Raw genomic sequence first — 18,430 nt, forward strand, 5'->3', positions numbered from 1 at the left:
CGTATAACACATTTTTTTTTATCAGTCCCTTTATCGACACATTTTCCTTATCCGATTATAAATTGTTTGATTTATAGTGATAGGAAACCAATATCATTATCTTATAGAAAGGAATAAATTTGATTTGTTCAACATTTATATAGACTTTTTTGCTTGAAACAAAAAAGAGGAATCATTTCGTTGGGACCTACATCCACGATCTTTCATTTTACCTCCAAAGTCCAAGGAAAAAAGTGATTTCACTATATAGATCAATAAAACAACCAGACCAGGTCTTTAAACACTAAAGTCATTTTTATTCATTTGGGATACATTCATTTGTTAATCTCAGCAATCATTATACACACACATAGTATTTTCATATATCCACACACATCATGGACTCGTTGAAATTACCAACCACTGCTGCTCAAGCAAAAGCATTCACTGCCCCAAATTCATTGTTATTCCCAAAAGGTATTGACGGTGAACAACAACAACAACAACAACAAAAGACACCTGAAACTGACATTGTCAAGAAGGAAGAAACCAGTGATATCATTGAACCAAAGCAAGATGAAGATGATGGCGCTACTTCTGGTATTGTTCCAACCTTGCAAAACATTGTTGCCACTGTGAACTTGGATTGTCGTTTAGACTTGAAGACTATTGCTTTGCATGCTCGTAATGCTGAATACAATCCGAAACGTTTTGCTGCTGTTATCATGAGAATTAGAGATCCAAAAACTACTGCGTTGATTTTTGCATCTGGTAAGATGGTTGTCACTGGTGCTAAATCTGAAGATGATTCTAAATTGGCATCTAGAAAGTATGCTAGAATTATTCAAAAATTGGGTTTTAATGCAAAGTTTACTGATTTTAAGATTCAAAATATTGTTGGTTCATGTGATGTGAAATTCCCAATCAGATTAGAAGGGTTGGCATTTTCACATGGTACTTTCTCATCTTATGAACCTGAATTATTCCCTGGGTTAATTTATAGAATGGTTAAGCCTAAGATTGTTTTGTTGATTTTTGTTTCTGGTAAGATTGTTTTGACCGGTGCGAAGCAAAGAGAGGAGATTTATGCCGCATTTGAAGCTATTTATCCTGTGTTGAGTGAATTCCGTAAATCATAAAGAGGCTATCAAAAAAAACCTAACCTGTTTTTTGCAAATTTTGTATTATTATTATTATGAACTAATTGTTTTTTTTTTTGAATTTGATTTTGTATATTATTTTGACTTTGTTGTGAAGAGAGAAGAAGAAGAAGAACAAGGTCGACATTACATTTAAGAAGTTTTTGCATCTTAAAGGGTTTGTCTTGATTTTCCATTTGTTACATTTTTTTTTTTGAAATTTTTGAATTTGGTGTGTGGTTATGGCGGGTGTTAATATTGATTTTATTTAGCATCAAAAATAGTAATATGCAACGGGATAGTTGTGTATTTAATATATTTATTCAAACTGTATATATCAATACTTTGATATCCTCAAATAGATATATCTATATTACAATCGTGTAAAGTCTATCTTGTATTTACAGGAAGAAACTACTTATCGATTTTTGATTGCCTTTTTTCTGAGATTTGTCAACTTTCCTACTAACATAGTTTAATTTAGGTCTCTTTGCAGGTTGTTCACTTGCTGAGTCTTCAGCCTGGGTCAGTGATTGCAGATTTGCCGAATCCAGTAGAGGAGTTACTTCTACCAGATCAGTCGACTTTGATTTTCTGGGTGCAAACAACAGCGAGATATCTCGGTTTTTCGTCAATTTATAATGCAATTTTGCCTCAAAGGGAAGGGTGACGCAAGGCAATACAACCTCCTCTTCTTGTTTCAAATCATCATAGCCTGCCTCGAAATCAGTAAAGACAGGACAATGATCCGATCCAAGGATAAACTCCCAAATATCTGCCTGGGATACCAGTTTTACCATATGGTACGAACTAGTCAATATTAAATCAATCCTTGATCCGAAATTCACCGCTCGTGAGTTTGTGAGTGTGTTCCACACTGTATACATTTTCATTCTTCTACCTTGCAAAAATCTGGTTGTATCATACAAGAACTGTTTCCGGTGTGAATCACTGGGTGAGGATTGAAGGCTCAAGTCGTGCCATAGACCTGGTATGACATATTCATTGAGTAAGTGTCTTGCAGGTGTTGATTTCTTGAAGTCACAGCATTGCTCATAGTTTATGGTTTCGAAATTGTTTCCATTTGGAGAATTTTTGCCTAGACGATTAAGCACCATGTCTTCTATCGTTTGTGCATGGTCGATTAAGTCGGTGCTGATGTTGATATCTCCCATTATTAGAACTTCTTTACCTAATTTGAATTTCAAATTGTAACATCGTTCAAATAATACTTTCATAAACTTTAATCTAAATTCTTCCCCTTCTTCGGTTCCCAGAGAATTTGCAGGGCAATATAATGAAAATACAACTAGATTATTCGTAAATTCAATCACAACGCATCGACCTTCACTATCTAGATTCAATCCTTGTTGTGAATCTAAATCGTCCACATAACCTCCAATTTGTTGTTCTTTGTCCATTGTACGATATGATAGTTTTGAATTCCTCGGGCATAACCAGCCTGTTATTCCTTCTTCTGCTTTAACAACAGTTAAGGATCTCTTGACCGCATTTGACTCGTTTTCTTGTGGTATTCTTACGAAAACTCCAACTCCGCTATACCCTTTCTTGACCCTGGGTAAACTAATAAAGGACTTATAATTTTGCAAATGTCCAACATCCTTAATGGTGCTCAAGTTAGAGGGTGATACTTTCAACTCCTGTAGTGTTATTACGTCAGCTTGTAACAGAGTGAAAACCAGGTTCAAGTCATTATTGAACTTAGTCCAAGGATGGTAGTTGAATAAAGTTTTGGCACCGTTGACGTTGAAAGTAACGAATCTTACTGATTGAGATGACTTTTTTCTATGGATCTTGTTAAGAGGATCCTGAGTTTGAAGGTCTTTGATATTCATAAAGCATTTGTCTAGTTGTTGGTTTACCACGAGATGAACGCGACATTTAATTTTCCACTCCAGGTTTCTTTGGTGAGCAAGAAAAAATTTGCAAACCTACACCTCTTGATGTACGAACAAGCAAGAAACAGCAGACTAATGCATGAAGCCAAGTAATATGTATTTAATTATCTGTAAATGGTTAGATTAGTTCACGCGTAGAATACCTACTCTATATTGAAGAAGCACCCGCTTTCAACACACTAGTCTAAACGTCTAGTTTTCTAAGTAACTCTATCCTAACCTAGAAATGTTTGACCTGACAATGCTCAAGTTTCCTGAACAGGTAACTTGGGGGGGGAGAGATGATGGTCAACGCACATGCCATTTGAAATGGAGTCAACGTAGTAAGATCCAAGTAGAATCTTAGGAAATCTCGCTTACGACTGACTGACAGAATTCTTTCAGTAGTTTTCTACTTAAAGCGGGGCAAATACCGCCTCTACCGGTATGTTGACACAATCATATTTCCGGCGTGTTTGAAGTCGGTTAGTGCAAGGGGGAGTACAATTATCCACAATAGGGTTGACGCGCGCGTGTCCCAGATCAAATCAAAGAAGCTTAAAAAATATTTTTTTTTGTCCGGATTTGAATTCGTCAGACAGAAAAAGGAAACTGAAACAAATGTTAAAAAAAACATCAATAAAAGAAAAACAGTAAATTTTGTTGCCAACTGAACACCCCAACTTTACACTAAAGATCTTGTATTGAATTGTTAGAATAACTATTCGTTAGAGATATTTTACAAAATTCATCCCCCCTGAACCCAGAGAACAGCCTCCTCCCCCCACCACCAACTGATCTTGTCCCTTCATTTGATCCATTCAGCACCAGACAACCACATTTATAACCACAACATTCCGCTCAAACTTTACTAACATTCACATACAATACATCACCATATATATGCCAACATGATTGATTCTGAGACTTTACTGAAGAATTCGCCTTTTAAAATAACCCACAGCGACTCTCAAAACTCGTATAATTTATCCAATACGACCCCAGACCTATTGAAGTTCCAATTACAAGAACAATACCGTAATCAATTACAAGATTTAAAGAATTCTGAATTACCAGATTTAAAATTATTAAACACCAATATATTTGAAAACTCATTTAATGACCATTTACAAAATCAGCTTGAGTTAGGCAATGTTAATATAGTCACTAGAAGTGATTCATCTTCACCAGAGTCCACCTCTACTAGCTTGTTTTCCGAACCAGAGTCTACCGACGGTAGTACTGATATTGAAACCGTGATTGCTTCAACGAAGCCAAATTATTTGAATTTGAAAGTTTTGATTGAAAATTCAATTTTTGACACTAGGAATATTAATAAGGATTCTATATTGTCTTTATCAGAACTCCAAGATTTAAAAACTAGAATCCAAATAAAGAATGAATCAAAGCTGTACTTGTTATCTAAAATTACCGTCACGCAACAATTCATCAACGATATAATATTTAAGCAAACAGAGACTATAGAAAATAACGACAACATAAACACTGAACTAGGTACAAAGTCCCTTATTAAGCTCTTGAAATCCAGTTCGTCCTTGCAATCACAATTAATCTCAATAAACACTGAATTAGAGGAATTAAACACTAAATTGAATAACCACAACTTATCATGCTTAGTGTTGGGATATGTCGAAGATATTAGACTTTCTTCCGCCGCGCCTCTGCAGACTCACAGTGTTTCCGATCCACAACTGTCAGCACCACTCACGCCATTAGATAGTCCTGAAAGTCGAATACTATCTACTCCCAGAGGAGGGGATATATATTCGAAGATTTATGACACTCTTTTCGCCCATGTTGCTAGTATTGCTGCCAGTCGCAACATTACTTTACCGCCACCACCTTCTGCCAATTCAGAATCGTTTGAGTCTCGGACTCGCTGGGTACAGCAATGTATTGACACTGTTCTTTCCAATTCGAAAGTTGATATCGCTGAAATTCCACCAAGAGATGCATCAATGTTCAGTAATGCCTCTTCTATTCTTAGTCCAACTTCCCCAATAAGAAATATTTCCCAGGAAAAGATGTTGATTGAGTACAAGACTGCATTGAATGACTTACGATTCTCGTACCAATATCTTGCCAAGGAATATGAGCACTCTCGCGAGTCGTTTAATAAAATAATTTTAGACTATAAAAAGAAAATTACCCATTTAGAAAATGAATCACTGAAAAACAAAGACGATGGATTGATTTCACCACCCAGTACTCGAATGTCAACCTGCGACTCCCTTGATGCTAAAGATAAAGAAATTTCACGTCTTCGAAAAGAATTGAACTTATTACGAGTTGACAATATACGTAAAGATCATTCACATCTACAAGGACTGACCAGTAGTGCAGATTTACCTGATGGTGCAAGTCCAGAATTGTTCCTGATGATGCATCTTACTGTGTCCAATGTATCCAACGATGATGGAGATGAGACCAATTCCATACATTCCAATAGACCAAGTTCCCAAGGATTAAGTACTGGTATATTACGTAAAGAATTTAAGAAGATTGTTTCTGATATTCAGGATCAATATGAGTTAGAATTGACTCAAGAGAGGTTAAAGAGTCGACAGATGGCAGAAGAATTGGAACAACTCAAGCAAGGTTGATGGTTATTTAGTTAATTTATAGATTTGTACTTGTATTAGAAATATCCTGTTAGGTTCTACATAGTAATTTTTGTTTTGTTTCTTACGCGCTTGTACGCAAAAAAAAAAATTTAATACTTTCTTGATTTAGAAGTGTTGCCAAATTAATCAACATATACATAGACGGGTCTTATATCATTCCAACCCAACTATGCAGAATACGAGACCTCCAAATCAAGAAAACATCACTCCATCCATTGTCCAGGGAAGTAATAATGCTTTTGTAAGTTGGGACCAGGATAACCAATCAACTCCCTTTGCAATGCAAAATACACCTAACAATATGATAAATGCGGACCAATATAATCTCAATAATCCTGCCGTACGAACGGTCACGAATCATAACAATGGTTTCCAGCACATATATAACAACCAGCAACAAATTACAACCAACATAACTTCTCCCACCCTACTACAACAGCCCACAAACGACGTGATTTCCAAGTACCATTCGCTAGGATTAAACTCGTTTGCTGCCATACCTGGTAATAATCCTAATGCAAACCATCATTCAATAGCACCAACTGCGAATATACAATATCTGTCAACACAGAGTCGTAATGTTCCACTAGGCAAGCATGCTTTACATAATGTGAATCGGTTATATCAGCTGAGTGTGCCCCAATCGCTGTTTGCACAGTTTTCCTCCTCTGCTGCTGACCAGGCGATACAACAGTCAAATCTACAAATACAATCTCAAGTTCCAGATAGCAAGAAACCAAAGTATTCTTCCCCTCATCCCTTTAATCCAAGTTCACCTACTTTTGTCCGCGGTAACCCTGAAGCATTATATCGCGAAAGAGTTAAAGAGTCACTACATTCTTCAGATGTTAATATAACAAACGTGGAAGCACGTAAAAGAGAAACTGAAATAGACTACAACTTAATTTCTCGATTAAGCAGTACCATTACCGATGCTAACCACCCAGACAGACCTTCAACGATGATTTCATATTACATTGGCCAATCAGACCGGTTTGTCAGGCTAGCTTACCAGAGTAGTACCATTACAGGGTTGGAAAATCATAACAAATTTATCATTTTAGCTATTAAAATGTTACTTATAGTGACAAAAAAGTATAAAGCAAAGTTGAAACCAAAGCAAGAGCTGATTGTATATTATCGCTTGGGGAAATTGTACCTTATTGAGACAACAAACATACACAAAGCAGAAGAGTACATCAATAAGGCTCTAGATATCGCCAATTTCCATGAATTCAAGCAAATTCGATTCTATTGTGAGCTATTGCTTGCCCAGATTTTAGAAACCACCAACCTCAAACTATGTGCCAATTATGTATTTTCAAAAGGTCAGTATTATAAACAAAAGGGAGACCATGTCTATTCTAATTTATTTCAATTATTGAGAATTAAAAGCTTAATAGTTTCAGATTGTGCAACTGCATTAGTTGTCCTTCAGGGCCTGATTCTAGATCCTAATTTAAATGATTCGATCAAGTGTCTTTGTTTGATTTATGAAGCAAATTTACATTGTTATCGAGGCTCACCAGACATTGCCATCAAGTTATTAGGAGAAGCGGAACAATTAGCTTATAGGGACGGTGATAACCCAATCATGCCAGTTCAAATTGATGGAATGATATTATTATGCAGATTAACCGCATATCTGAATATGAATATGGTTGCGGAAGCTGAAAGCTGCAGAAAGTTGATTTCAAACTATATAAAAGCGCAAACTGAAGAGGGTTGGAAATCGTGGAATGATAATGGGATTGTTAGAGTAGAGATTGACGAGTTGGATCATGATACCACAATTCCATTTCTCTTTCGTTGGTTGAACTCGGATGAGTTCGTCATTACTTACTATCTAATTACAGGATCTACGTATATGTCACATGATGGTTATAGTGAAAAAGTGTTTGATAGATGTTTGCAGATGATAAGTGACCAAAAGAAGAGAATCTCAAATGGAGGAAGCAAGTCATTACTTTCGCCCCGGGAAGTCGCGAATAGAATGTTGAAACTAAGATATTTGCAATTTGTGATTGCTTTCTATAAAACCTGGATTGGGTTTCTTAAAGGCGAATACAAGAAAATAACCAATATGAATGTATTCATGAATGAAAACAACAGTAAATTCTCAAGTGAAGAGTATTCTTGTTTTAAGCCATTGTTACCTTTAATTTATTATATGTTTGCAGCATTTTATCAAGACAAAGGTGATATACAAGCTGCTAAATATTACTACCTTAAGGTGAGAACCATGACCAGTTCCAATATGTCCCAAGAAACTAAGAAGAGTCCAGAACAAATAATAAACACATCACTATTCCAATTGCAATTGGGAATAGGATGTGATGCTTTGGCAGCCAAGGGCCAATTTAATGAATTGTATGTGTTTTCAAGTATACAGCTTTATATCTTGCTTGAATTTCAATTGACGGAAATCAAACAAAATGTTTCTAATGTCAAAGATCAGCAAATGCTTGAAGATCATGTAAATTTAAAACTGGAGTTGGTACAAGAGTTGAGAAATATCTTCAAAGCCAAGCAAACTTCTAATAGCTTTGCTGTGAATTTTACTGGTTCAAATCTAATGTTGACCATAACTTATTTCTTAGTAAATGATATTTTATCAGAAACACAAGAAGGTGACAAGTCCGGTATTGAACCAAGTCTTGAAGCTTCCTTCCATACAGGGTTAAAACTCTTGGGAAAGAAGACAACATTCACGCTTATGCATTTCTTAATCAGCAACTATATTTTAACGAAATCTTCCAATATGGATCAAAAGGAACGAATTTCAGAAATGGTCAAGGAACAAGTGGCCCAAAATGGTTTAAAATCACCACAATCTACCCCCGATTTATCAAAAATTATCCGAGTAATGTTGTTGAAGCACTTGCAAAAAAAATACCACAGTGTGGGAGATTTACAAAATGCAAAGATGGCCGAACTTCAATCACTGTATTATTATAAGTGCTTACAGGATAAGTTTAAGTTTTTGTTTGAAAACACAAGGTATTTTGATAAAGGAGATATACCAGTAGCTAAGATAAATTCAGAGAGTCCACCCACCACATCAGACTCTGTTGAAAGGAAGCAGTTGGATAGATAGATAAAGAGCATTGCTAGGCACTACAATAAGGTAATTCTAAAAAATGAATCAAACTTAATATGTAAATATACAAATACGACTAATTTTTAAAGTCAGTATAGCTAAATGAAATGATGAAAAATGTTTATACTAGAGCAGCTCTACTTCTTTTGCTTCTTCTTCTTTTCTTTCTTATCTTCGTCATCTTCGGACTTTCTCTTCTTTTCCTTCTTTTCTTTCTTGTCCTTCTTTTCCTTCTTGTCTTTCTTTTCCTTCTTTTCCTTCTTTTCTTCCTTTTCTTCAGTTTCAACTTCTTCAATCAAAGTCTTCTTTGGTAATTGAACTTCTGGGGCAACTAATTTGGATTCTGGAACAGCAGGGGCAGGTTCTTCATCATGATCCTTGTATTCCTTCTTCCAAGTTTCTGGGGTATTTTCGTTAACTCTACCGAACTTGTCTAATTTACCATCAGCCTTTAATTGCTTCTTCTTTTGAGCAACTGGACCTAAACCCCATCTTCTTGGGTAAGTGTCTCTTTCCATAATACATCTCTTAACCTTGGCAACAATACCGTGATCACAAGATTGCAAGTCAACGGTGGTCATTTGTGCAATACCAATAGCAATAGCTTCACCCTTGGTGGTGATCAAGACAACTTCGTCATATAATTCAATACCTTCTTCGTATCTCAATAAACCTGGAATCATCAATTTAGCACCATAACAAACAGAGTTAACAGCAGAATCCTTAACGACAATTCTCTTGTAACCAACCAATAAGGTTTCCAATGGCTTAATGATCTTTCTCAAGTAAGATTCATCTCTGGTATTATCGTAAACAAATTGAGCATCCAAAACATCATGTAAAGTAACCATTTCATCGGCTTCACTTAAAGCTCCTGAACGAACACGACGTAATTCTTGCATGTGACCACCAACACCCAATAACATACCTAAATGAACACACAAAGTTCTCATATAAGTACCAGCTTCACAAGAAGCCCAAAAGACACCCAATCCTCTCTTATTATCGAATTCAATTAACTTGGAATCGTAAATAGTTCTGACTCTCAATTGTCTCTTGACAGCAGAAATCAAAGGTGGTCTTTGGAACAAAGCCCCAGTCAAGTTTTCTAAGGTTTGACCTAATTCCTTAGCGTTTTCTAATTCGTCATGCAATCTAACAATACAAACATACTCCTTACCAGCACCTTGTTGAGACTTGACTAATCTAGTAGCACGGTCAATACAGACAATCAAACAACCAGTAACCTTAGGATCTAAAGTACCAGAGTGACCAGTCTTTTCAGCTCTTAAGATTCGCTTAATCCAGGCAACAACTTCATGGGATGATGGGTTGGATGGTTTGTCCAAGTTGATAACACCGGAAGAGACGTATGATTTAAGGTCTCTCTTTAATGGAGAGGCACCAGCTGGAATTGGGGTGTAGTGTCCGGATCTTACTAATAATTTATCATAGTTCTTCAATAATAATGGCCACTCAGAGGTGTCATTAGATGGAGCCACTGATTCTGGCTTAATAACAAATTCGTCAGACATTTTGTACTGCTTTGTTATTAGAAGTTGTCTACTGTATGGTAAGATGAGTTTATTCTGAAATGAGAAGAAAAATTTTGAGTGAAAAGAAAAAACTACAAAAAATTCAATCGTTACATCGTGCGGCGTGGGGATTTCCTATTTAGGCAATCTATCTAAATACATCAACACTAATACCATTACTTCACTGACGAGGTAAATTCATAATGCTATGGGCTATCTCGTCTTTGGTGAGCTCTAACCAGAATAACTCTCGTCCTAAATTCCTCACTGTTTTAATACAAACATCCAATCGAGAATCATTTATAAGTTCAGGTTGATTATGGAAATTACCAGAAATTAAATTGATAGTATCTTTAATTGACTTGATTTCCAGGACAGTTTCGTACAATTGCTTGACTAATGGCAGGTCCGGAATAATCAAATCATCCAAAGTTAATGCCGTATTGGTTCCTGTGTACACCTTGTCTTTGCTGGCGCTGTTTAATTCTTCCAATTTCATCAATTCTTGATTCAAATTACTAACATGGGTTAGTTGAGTTGTAAGATACGCCAAATGGTCATCAAGATTTCTAGTGTTTCCAAGGGCTTGTTGATAATGGTGATTTAATTGGTTATACAACGCTTCGGCCTTATTGGCATGTTCATTAACCATAGGAACATCGCTATTAACCGAACCATTGGTTGGATCTGTCAAATAGGAATTAATCTTGATTGATAATTGTTCCAACATTTGTCTACGCTGAGCATCAGACTGAGTGGAAGTAGAGCCTTTAGAACTGGAAGCAACCGCATCCATCAAGTCCACCACTGGTTGTTTCGCAATAGGAAGGTTCGGTTGATGTTGAACATGTACTGGGTGTCTCTCTTGCGGATGTTCAACTCGTTGTTGTGTGTATCTATTTCCTGGCTGAATGTTATGTTGTTGTGGAGGGAGCTGTTGTGGTGACGGAGCAGCTTTTTGAGGCCCATATGGGATGGGTTGAATAGGAGATGCGGAAGTTTCCTTGGGATAGTTGAAATGAGTAGCCAGAAAAGGTGGCGGTGGTGATGCTTGGTTGAAATGTTGGTATTCAGGTTGAACTGGTGGTTGAGGTTGCAGTTGTGGTTGTTCTCCTGGTAATGGTAATGGCGCTTGGTACTTTAATGGAATCGGATTTATGGTTTGAGTAGTTGGTGATTGAAGTTTGGGTGGTTTGGCTGGCAATGGAGGTCCCGTCGTTTGCGGGCCCATCGTGTTAACCTCGTTCCTAGGTCCAGTATATTGTGGGTTAGCTGACTGGGGTATACCGACGCTTGGAGGTCCAGTCAATTGTGGGCTCTGTACTTGGGTCGTATTAGGAACTGGAGGTTGGTGCAAGGGAACCTTTGCAGGTTTAGGTGGTAATTGAGGCACAGCATCACTTGAAGAACTTGCATGAACCATTGGTGGACTCAGAGAGACAGGAGGGTCGACCATCACACTTTGATAAACAACGTTGATGAGTTCAAGTAAATTGAATCTTGGTTGTGAATCTTGGTTGCTAGAATTGCATTCATTGTACCAACTTGACAAATAAGGATGATAAAACTTCCCTTGACTATCAACTTGGTTACCTGGCTTTAAATAGTAGTTTTTAGCATGATCCGGTACAATATAAACTTGGGGTACCCCCTTTTCTGGCGAATCAATAAAGGGATACGATAAAGGTACCCAGATCTCAACAGGTACTTCAATTTGATCATTCACATGAATGGTACCATATAAGTTTATAAGTAAGTCAGATTTACCAGATGTATTTGAAGTATAGACTTGGGTTCTAACTTTGAAATTAAGGTTCTTTTTTAGGTGTACTTGAAGGAATTGATAAAGGTGGTGATATGTAATTTGTTTGTAAATATATTGGGCTTGTAATACATTGTATAGCCAATTTGACACCAGTTGAGGAAGGGGTTGGAGCTGCTGCTGTTGCTGCTGTTCCATATCTTTTCCAAAATATTTTGTCCTCGTTAATTGGATGTATTACCGTGGTTGCCTTTTAGACTTCGTAGCGCTTAACACTTTGTTCTCCACTGTAAGTGCCTCGACCAGTAAATCCACAAGAACCAAAAAAAAAAAAGAAGGAAAATATAAAATTACACTATCACTAGCAACGTGAAATCTATCTAATCCATCACAGGACTACCAAACTGAATACAAATCAATAATGAGTGGGTATGTAAAACTAATGATATGACTATATGAAATGTCAATTGACACATATTTCGAGGGCTTGATGTCAATTAAAGTGCTTACGAACGTGCACTATTTATCTTCCATGTGAACAACCATACTAACAGCAACTTGTATAGATATACGGTTTTAATTGTATTCATCATAACTGTTGGTTTATCATGTTGTGCTTGGGTATTTGCTCCTAAGGAAAACACCACAGTATTTAGATCATCTGTCATATTAGGAATGGCCATGTGTTACTTGATGTGGGCAATCACATACTTGGCTCAGTTACATCCATTGGAAGCACCAAGAAGATCAGATTTAAGACCTGAAAAAGAGTGATTGGGTGTAGATATGAACGTTACGGATGTGTAAATTAACAAACATTCAATATACTTTGTTGTGTTGTCTCTCAATTTCAAAGGACAATTGCTGCCAAAAAACAAAATTCAAAAAAAGAAAATAATAGAAACTTATTCCATTCCAAAGGCATCTTGGGTGAAAGGGGTTGTTTTACATATATATACATATCGATTTCCATAGTTTAGTTCTTGTCATTTTGTTATATATTCTAGTATCCATAGTGGTGAAAGCCAGTGGTTATACCACTTTATTGTAAGTCTCACCTTAACAGATATTAACTACCTTAGAACCACATTTAGAAATAATATATGTATTTGTACAAGTTTAGACATAGTATGGTGTATGTTTGTCTAAGTTGGTTTGAAGTGTAGGGTTACACAAGCACGTTGAAATTGATGGCCGGGTAAGGAAATAGTTATTCCAACATGTTCATATAAAAAAAACTCGCACCAAGTTGAAAATTTTCTACTTCACTTCATCTCAGTCAACAAACTTATGTGATATGGTTATGCTGTACATATAGCATGTATAGTATAATTGAATAAATATTACATATAGAAACAACGAACATGTAAGTTGTATTTGAAACATAATACAACAAGATGTTTAAAATCTCCTGTTTCTGCCCCAAATTCATTTACGTTTCCTTAGAATTATGGGTTCTGGTGATGGAGAAGATCAAGCCATAGAACGGGCACTCACGACTTTTGATACATCCTGTGAGTGTCTTTTCTGTGGATCGTGTGGATTATCTGATTCCGTTGTGTGGTTGAATTACGAACTTTTGTAATGAAACCTGATCGATGCCACTATATTTTTTTTTTATTCTAAATTATTATTTTGATTCTGCAACCACACCTTGCAATATTCAAGGGGTATGTGGGGTTACAAGCTTTAGATCTACTTGAACATAGGTCTTTTGTGGGGAGGAATGGGGTGATGTTTTTATTCATACCTTACACGGTCACTCCTCTTCTCTCAATGAAATTCGATTCATTTAAGACATTTCCCCTCTATTTCACTGACAGGATATATTCTTTGAAATGCTTCAATTAACGCTTGTAACATCTTGCGAAAGAGATAGAAATGCAAGGTCTGGTGGATCAAATTTTCAAGATTCTGTGATAATGCACAGGAGATAAGCGCAGTATAAAATAATCAGATACAGGGATGAAATTACCACGGCTGACTACTCGTAGATAACAATAGTTAACGCAGCCTAGTGAATAAACAAAGTTCGTATGCTAAACTGTGGATAGTGAAGAGCAACTTTTACATCATGTCATGTGATCAAAAGGCTTTATTGAAACAAATAAACAATGACATAACAATGAACAATATGAAATTAATTATTTAACGTTCGGTTGTTTGTACTTCTGGTATAAAATGAGTTGAATCATCTGCTTTTTTTCTTCTCATCAAACATTTTCTTGTTTAGCTTTATCATCTTAAGATTAGACATCTAGTTTGAGTTTTCTTGTACACTGTTGCACTTTTGCCATCGGAAAATAATCCAGTTCAGAGCAAAGGAAATTAATACAACACCAAGTTAAATCTGTCGTCCTTGTAAGCTATTGTTGCTTAAAGATCTATTATAGCGTTTAAGAAGCATTTCTAGTAATAGCTCACATCGCCATCTCAATTTAGTTTTTTCAAATTCCGGTGTTGCTATAAATATAACAAGGGTCCAAATCTAGACTGCGAAAAATAAAAAAAAAGCATTGAATCCTTGTATAATGTCATCTCATGAAGAGAAATCAAAGGAAATAGTGGAAGATCTGATAGCTTCAGCAGATATTGATTCTATAGTTGATCATAACACACACTTAAAACGTGCTCTTAAAGATAGGCACATTTCACTTATTGCCCTTGCTGGTATTATTGGTCCTGGTATTCTTATCGGTGCTTCACTTGCATTAGCAAATGGTCCTGCTTCATTAATTATTGGATTTGGTATCGTTGGTATAATTGCGTTTGCAATGATGCAATCCTTGGGTGAATTAGCAACTATATACCCTACAGGAGGTACATTCTCTACTTTAGGTAATAAATTTGTTGATCATGCCTTTGGATGTGCCGTGGGATGGAACTATGTAATTATTTGGATTGCAGTGTTGGCTAATGAATATAATACTGTTGCAGCAATCATGCAATTTTGGGGACCACAAGTACCGTTATATGGTTACATTCTTATTTTCTGGGCAGCATTTATGGCATTCCAATTCCTCGGGGTTCAAGCGTTTGGCGAGGCTGAGTTTTGGTTAGCATTAATGAAAATTTGTGGATTAGTTGCGTTTTATATTTTTTCCATTGTTTATTGTGCTGGTGGTGTAAGCGGAACTCCTGCATTTGGGTTTCATTATTGGAATGATCCAGGAGCTTTCAATCATGGATTCAAAGGGGTGGTTAACACCTTCGTGTTTGCCAGTACTTTCTATAGTGGTACTGAAATTGTTGCTGTCAGTGCTGCTGAAGCAAAGAACCCAAGTCGTGCTGTCCCAGCTGCTATTCGTCAAACTTTCTGGCGTATATTGATTATCTACATGGGTATTGCTGTAAGTTATGGATTGACCGTTCCTTTTAATGATCCTTCATTAGCTGCTGGAACTAAAACTTTGAGATCTCCAATGACTATTGCTATTCAAAGAGCCGGTTGGGAAGGTGGTGCACATTTAGTGAATGCATTCATCTTATTAACATGTATTCTGGCAATTAATTCATCCATTTATATTGGATCAAGAACCATAGTTAACTTAGCTCACGAAGGAAGTGCACCAAGGTTCCTTAGACGAGTTAATAAACGAGGTATTCCCTATGCTGCTGTGATATTGATGAACTGTTTTGGCTTCCTTTCTATGATGAATGTAAGTACAGGTGCTGCTAAGGCGTATGGATACATTGTTAATCTTTCGGGGGTAGCAGTTTTCATTGTTTGGGGTAATGTATGTTTCTATCATCTTCGATTCAGAAGAGCATGGAAATTGCAAGGTAGGTCAGTGGATGAATTGCCTTACAAGGGATTATGGTATCCTTATTTACCAATCCTAGGGATTGTGCTTAATATTTTCCTTGCCTTGATTCAAGGTTGGTCTTATTTCAAACCATTTGATGCGGGTAATTGGGTTGATGCTTATATCTTGTTACCAGTCTTTTTTGTTATTTATTTTGGGTATAAGTTGTGGAATAGAACCAAGTGGGTTAATTTGCATGACGTTGATTTGGATGAAGGTAGAAGAAACGATATTGATGTGGGAGGGAAGGGTCGATGGATTCCATAGAACAGTATATAATTCTAATAACTAATTTATTTTGCTCGTTGACAACAATCTGTATTAAGTTACAATGTTTCACTTTTACGAAAACTTTAAAAAGTTTTTGCAACATGCAAGGTTTCTCTTTTCGGCAATGGTTCCAAAATCTTCACACGAATTTAAAGTTGCTAAAAAAGAAATGTTTATTATGAAATGAATAACTCAAAAACTAGCGTAAATGTATAATTGTATAATAATAGAAGTGAATTTAGTTATAGAATGTTAAAACAAATACAAAAAAAAACAAAAGTAGTGTAACAATAAGAAATCTTTATAATATCTGAGAATCTAACCAAACTGTAAGCAAAAACTGAAATCAAACCCACACAACACTAGCAAAAAAAGAATAGAATTTAAAAAATAAAAAAATGACACCGGTTCATTTTTGTTTACTTAGCAATGCTTTTTCTCTTTCTCTTCTTTTCAGCATTCTCCAATTTCTTCTTTTGATTAAACACATTAGGTTCACCATTATGAACCAATTTTATGTGTCTAGTCAAGGAATCGCGACGGTAAAAACCTTTTCCACAATTGTCGTCATTACAGACGTATATTATACTCTTTAATTCACTTGAATATTGACAACATTCATCGATAACCTTCCCCTTTTTGAAATGGTCAATAACAACGTGATGTCTTAAATCAGCCTTTTTGTCGTAACCAATTATACTCATAGGACATTCATGTACAGGGCATTTAAAGCCTCTAAATTCAAAAGAAGAAAGTTTGAATTCTTCAAAATGGTCTATTAATTGCATGTAATTGGCAAAACTTGCATTACAATGGTTGCGACATTTAGCGTCAGTTTCAGCAAGCTTAATCAGCCTTATTTGTTCTTCAGAAAACTTGGACAATAATTCTGGCTTGATTGGTTTAGGTGGTGATTGTCTATGAAGGTGATGGTGAAGACGATGGTTGTGACTGTGGTTGTGGTTGTGGCTATGACCAACTGTACGTGGCGATGTATTCAAGACTAATTTAGAATCAGCACCTCCACCAAGGTTGAAAATACTAGTGGAACCAACAGCAGCTCTGACATCAAAAGCAGACTCTTGTCTTTGTAACCTTGGACTGTGCTCGACACTTTGAGAAGCCAATACAACAGAAGTTCTGTTTCTCATGGTTGACAAATCGGGGTATGACATACTGGTATGAGGTAATGGACGTTGAAGAGTATGTGTAGTTTGCTTTGGGGATAAGTCAAACTCGTTGGATACTGGAGTGGTTGGATCAGTGCTGTAATGATTAATGTATGCCGATTCATGGTTGTGGATATGGTTATGACTATGAAGGTTAGGTAACTCGTTATAGTATCCATCATGGAAGTCAATGAGACTGTGAGTATGTTGAATTGGAGCTTGAGAAACTGGTTGTTGTGGTTGACTAACGGTTATTTGAGAAGGTTGTTCAAACAAGTACTGTTCGTTGTAACTTAAGTAATCGTCTTGTTGTTTTTGATCAAAGACAACAAAAGGAACCGGAGAAACCGGAGTAGTTGAGATAGATTGACCAGCAGAGTTATAATCACCAGGAGTAACTGTGGCTTTGTTATTAGTGTTATTAATAGTATTAATAGTATTGGTAGAATCAGTAATGTTTTGAGAATTAGTGGTAGTGTGATATGAGTTTAAGGTAGTATCTTCCAAAAATGGTTTAGGATTGGTAATAAAATCATTGCCAAGAATGTTATCAAACTTAACTTGTAAGTCAATCATGTCATTGAATGGATATGATACAGAAGGAGTAGTGGTTGTAGTGGAGGTGGTGGAATTATTGGCAGAATTAATAAGTGAGTGTGGGCCAGTGATAATACTGTTGTCATTCAAAAACACATCTTGAGTATAACTTTGTTTGAAAACAACATTGTCTGCTGGTTGGTTTGGTGAACTGGCAAGCTGTTGTGGAATAGTAGCGTCCAAGCCAAGCAGTGTTATATGAAAATGAGCGTCTCCTTGGAAGTCTGAGTATGTAAACATTATGAATTGAATAAGGATATATTTATATGAGTTTATGTGCCTTCAAGACAAAACTAAGAATTGAATAGGTTTAATTATGAAAAAATTATTGGTCGTAATTATGGTCGTTGTTGGACAGTCGATTTAGATATATCTTATCTGATATTAATAAAATCGGGTGATAAAAAAAAAGTGCAAATGGGTAATTTCTAATGCTAGTTAGGATAAACTTCTATTAGTGTGCTAGTGGCTTTAATAATCTAAAGAGAGAATTCACTTGATATATCAAATAGTATAAAATTATGATAGCC

The 18,430-nt window shown here is 36.1% G+C and overlaps 9 protein-coding genes across 9 annotated transcripts; 5 read left to right on the plus strand and 4 right to left on the minus strand. All coding sequences in view use genetic code 12, as the record gives it.

The window, feature by feature from the left end:
- Positions 1-13: 13 nt before the first annotated feature.
- TBP1 (TATA-binding protein) lies at positions 14-3,042 on the plus strand (the record flags this gene model as incomplete). Its single annotated transcript, XM_007372620.1, has 1 exon — positions 14-3,042. One exon carries the CDS (start codon positions 378-380, stop codon positions 1,116-1,118), a length of 741 nt encoding a protein of 246 aa, XP_007372682.1.
- On the minus strand, positions 1,520-2,974 carry APN2 (DNA-(apurinic or apyrimidinic site) lyase; the record flags this gene model as incomplete). Its single annotated transcript, XM_007372621.1, has 1 exon — positions 1,520-2,974. One exon carries the CDS (start codon positions 2,972-2,974, stop codon positions 1,520-1,522), a length of 1,455 nt encoding a protein of 484 aa, XP_007372683.1.
- Positions 3,043-3,927: 885 nt separating the features above from the next.
- PEA2 (Pea2p) lies at positions 3,928-5,640 on the plus strand (the record flags this gene model as incomplete). Its single annotated transcript, XM_007372622.1, has 1 exon — positions 3,928-5,640. The coding sequence occupies one exon, from the start codon at positions 3,928-3,930 to the stop codon at positions 5,638-5,640; it is 1,713 nt and encodes a 570-aa protein (XP_007372684.1).
- Positions 5,641-6,622: 982 nt separating this feature from the next.
- SPAPADRAFT_130860 (uncharacterized protein) lies at positions 6,623-8,758 on the plus strand (the record flags this gene model as incomplete). Its single annotated transcript, XM_007372623.1, has 1 exon — positions 6,623-8,758. One exon carries the CDS (start codon positions 6,623-6,625, stop codon positions 8,756-8,758), a length of 2,136 nt encoding a protein of 711 aa, XP_007372685.1.
- Positions 8,759-8,898: 140 nt separating this feature from the next.
- Positions 8,899-10,296, minus strand: SPAPADRAFT_131860 (pseudouridine synthase; the record flags this gene model as incomplete). The annotated part of the gene is made up of 1 exon (XM_007372624.1): positions 8,899-10,296. The coding sequence occupies one exon, from the start codon at positions 10,294-10,296 to the stop codon at positions 8,899-8,901; it is 1,398 nt and encodes a 465-aa protein (XP_007372686.1).
- A 106-nt stretch (positions 10,297-10,402) lies between these two features.
- VPS23 (ubiquitin-binding ESCRT-I subunit protein) lies at positions 10,403-12,184 on the minus strand (the record flags this gene model as incomplete). The annotated part of the gene is made up of 1 exon (XM_007372625.1): positions 10,403-12,184. The coding sequence occupies one exon, from the start codon at positions 11,750-11,752 to the stop codon at positions 10,478-10,480; it is 1,275 nt and encodes a 424-aa protein (XP_007372687.1).
- Positions 12,185-12,429: 245 nt separating this feature from the next.
- On the plus strand, positions 12,430-13,181 carry SPAPADRAFT_58495 (H(+)-transporting V0 sector ATPase subunit e; the record flags this gene model as incomplete). Its single annotated transcript, XM_007372626.1, has 2 exons — positions 12,430-12,487; positions 12,625-13,181. The coding sequence occupies 2 exons, from the start codon at positions 12,480-12,482 to the stop codon at positions 12,830-12,832; spliced, it is 216 nt and encodes a 71-aa protein (XP_007372688.1).
- Positions 13,182-14,589: 1,408 nt separating this feature from the next.
- On the plus strand, positions 14,590-16,131 carry AGP3 (Agp3p; the record flags this gene model as incomplete). Its single annotated transcript, XM_007372627.1, has 1 exon — positions 14,590-16,131. One exon carries the CDS (start codon positions 14,590-14,592, stop codon positions 16,129-16,131), a length of 1,542 nt encoding a protein of 513 aa, XP_007372689.1.
- Positions 14,599-18,410, minus strand: RME1 (Rme1p; the record flags this gene model as incomplete). The annotated part of the gene is made up of 1 exon (XM_007372628.1): positions 14,599-18,410. One exon carries the CDS (start codon positions 18,138-18,140, stop codon positions 16,554-16,556), a length of 1,587 nt encoding a protein of 528 aa, XP_007372690.1.
- Between the last annotated feature and the right edge of the window lie 20 nt (positions 18,411-18,430).

The sequence above is a fragment of the Spathaspora passalidarum genome, assembly GCF_000223485.1.
Source record: "Spathaspora passalidarum NRRL Y-27907 unplaced genomic scaffold SPAPAscaffold_1, whole genome shotgun sequence".
Lineage (NCBI taxonomy): Eukaryota > Fungi > Ascomycota > Pichiomycetes > Serinales > Debaryomycetaceae > Spathaspora > Spathaspora passalidarum.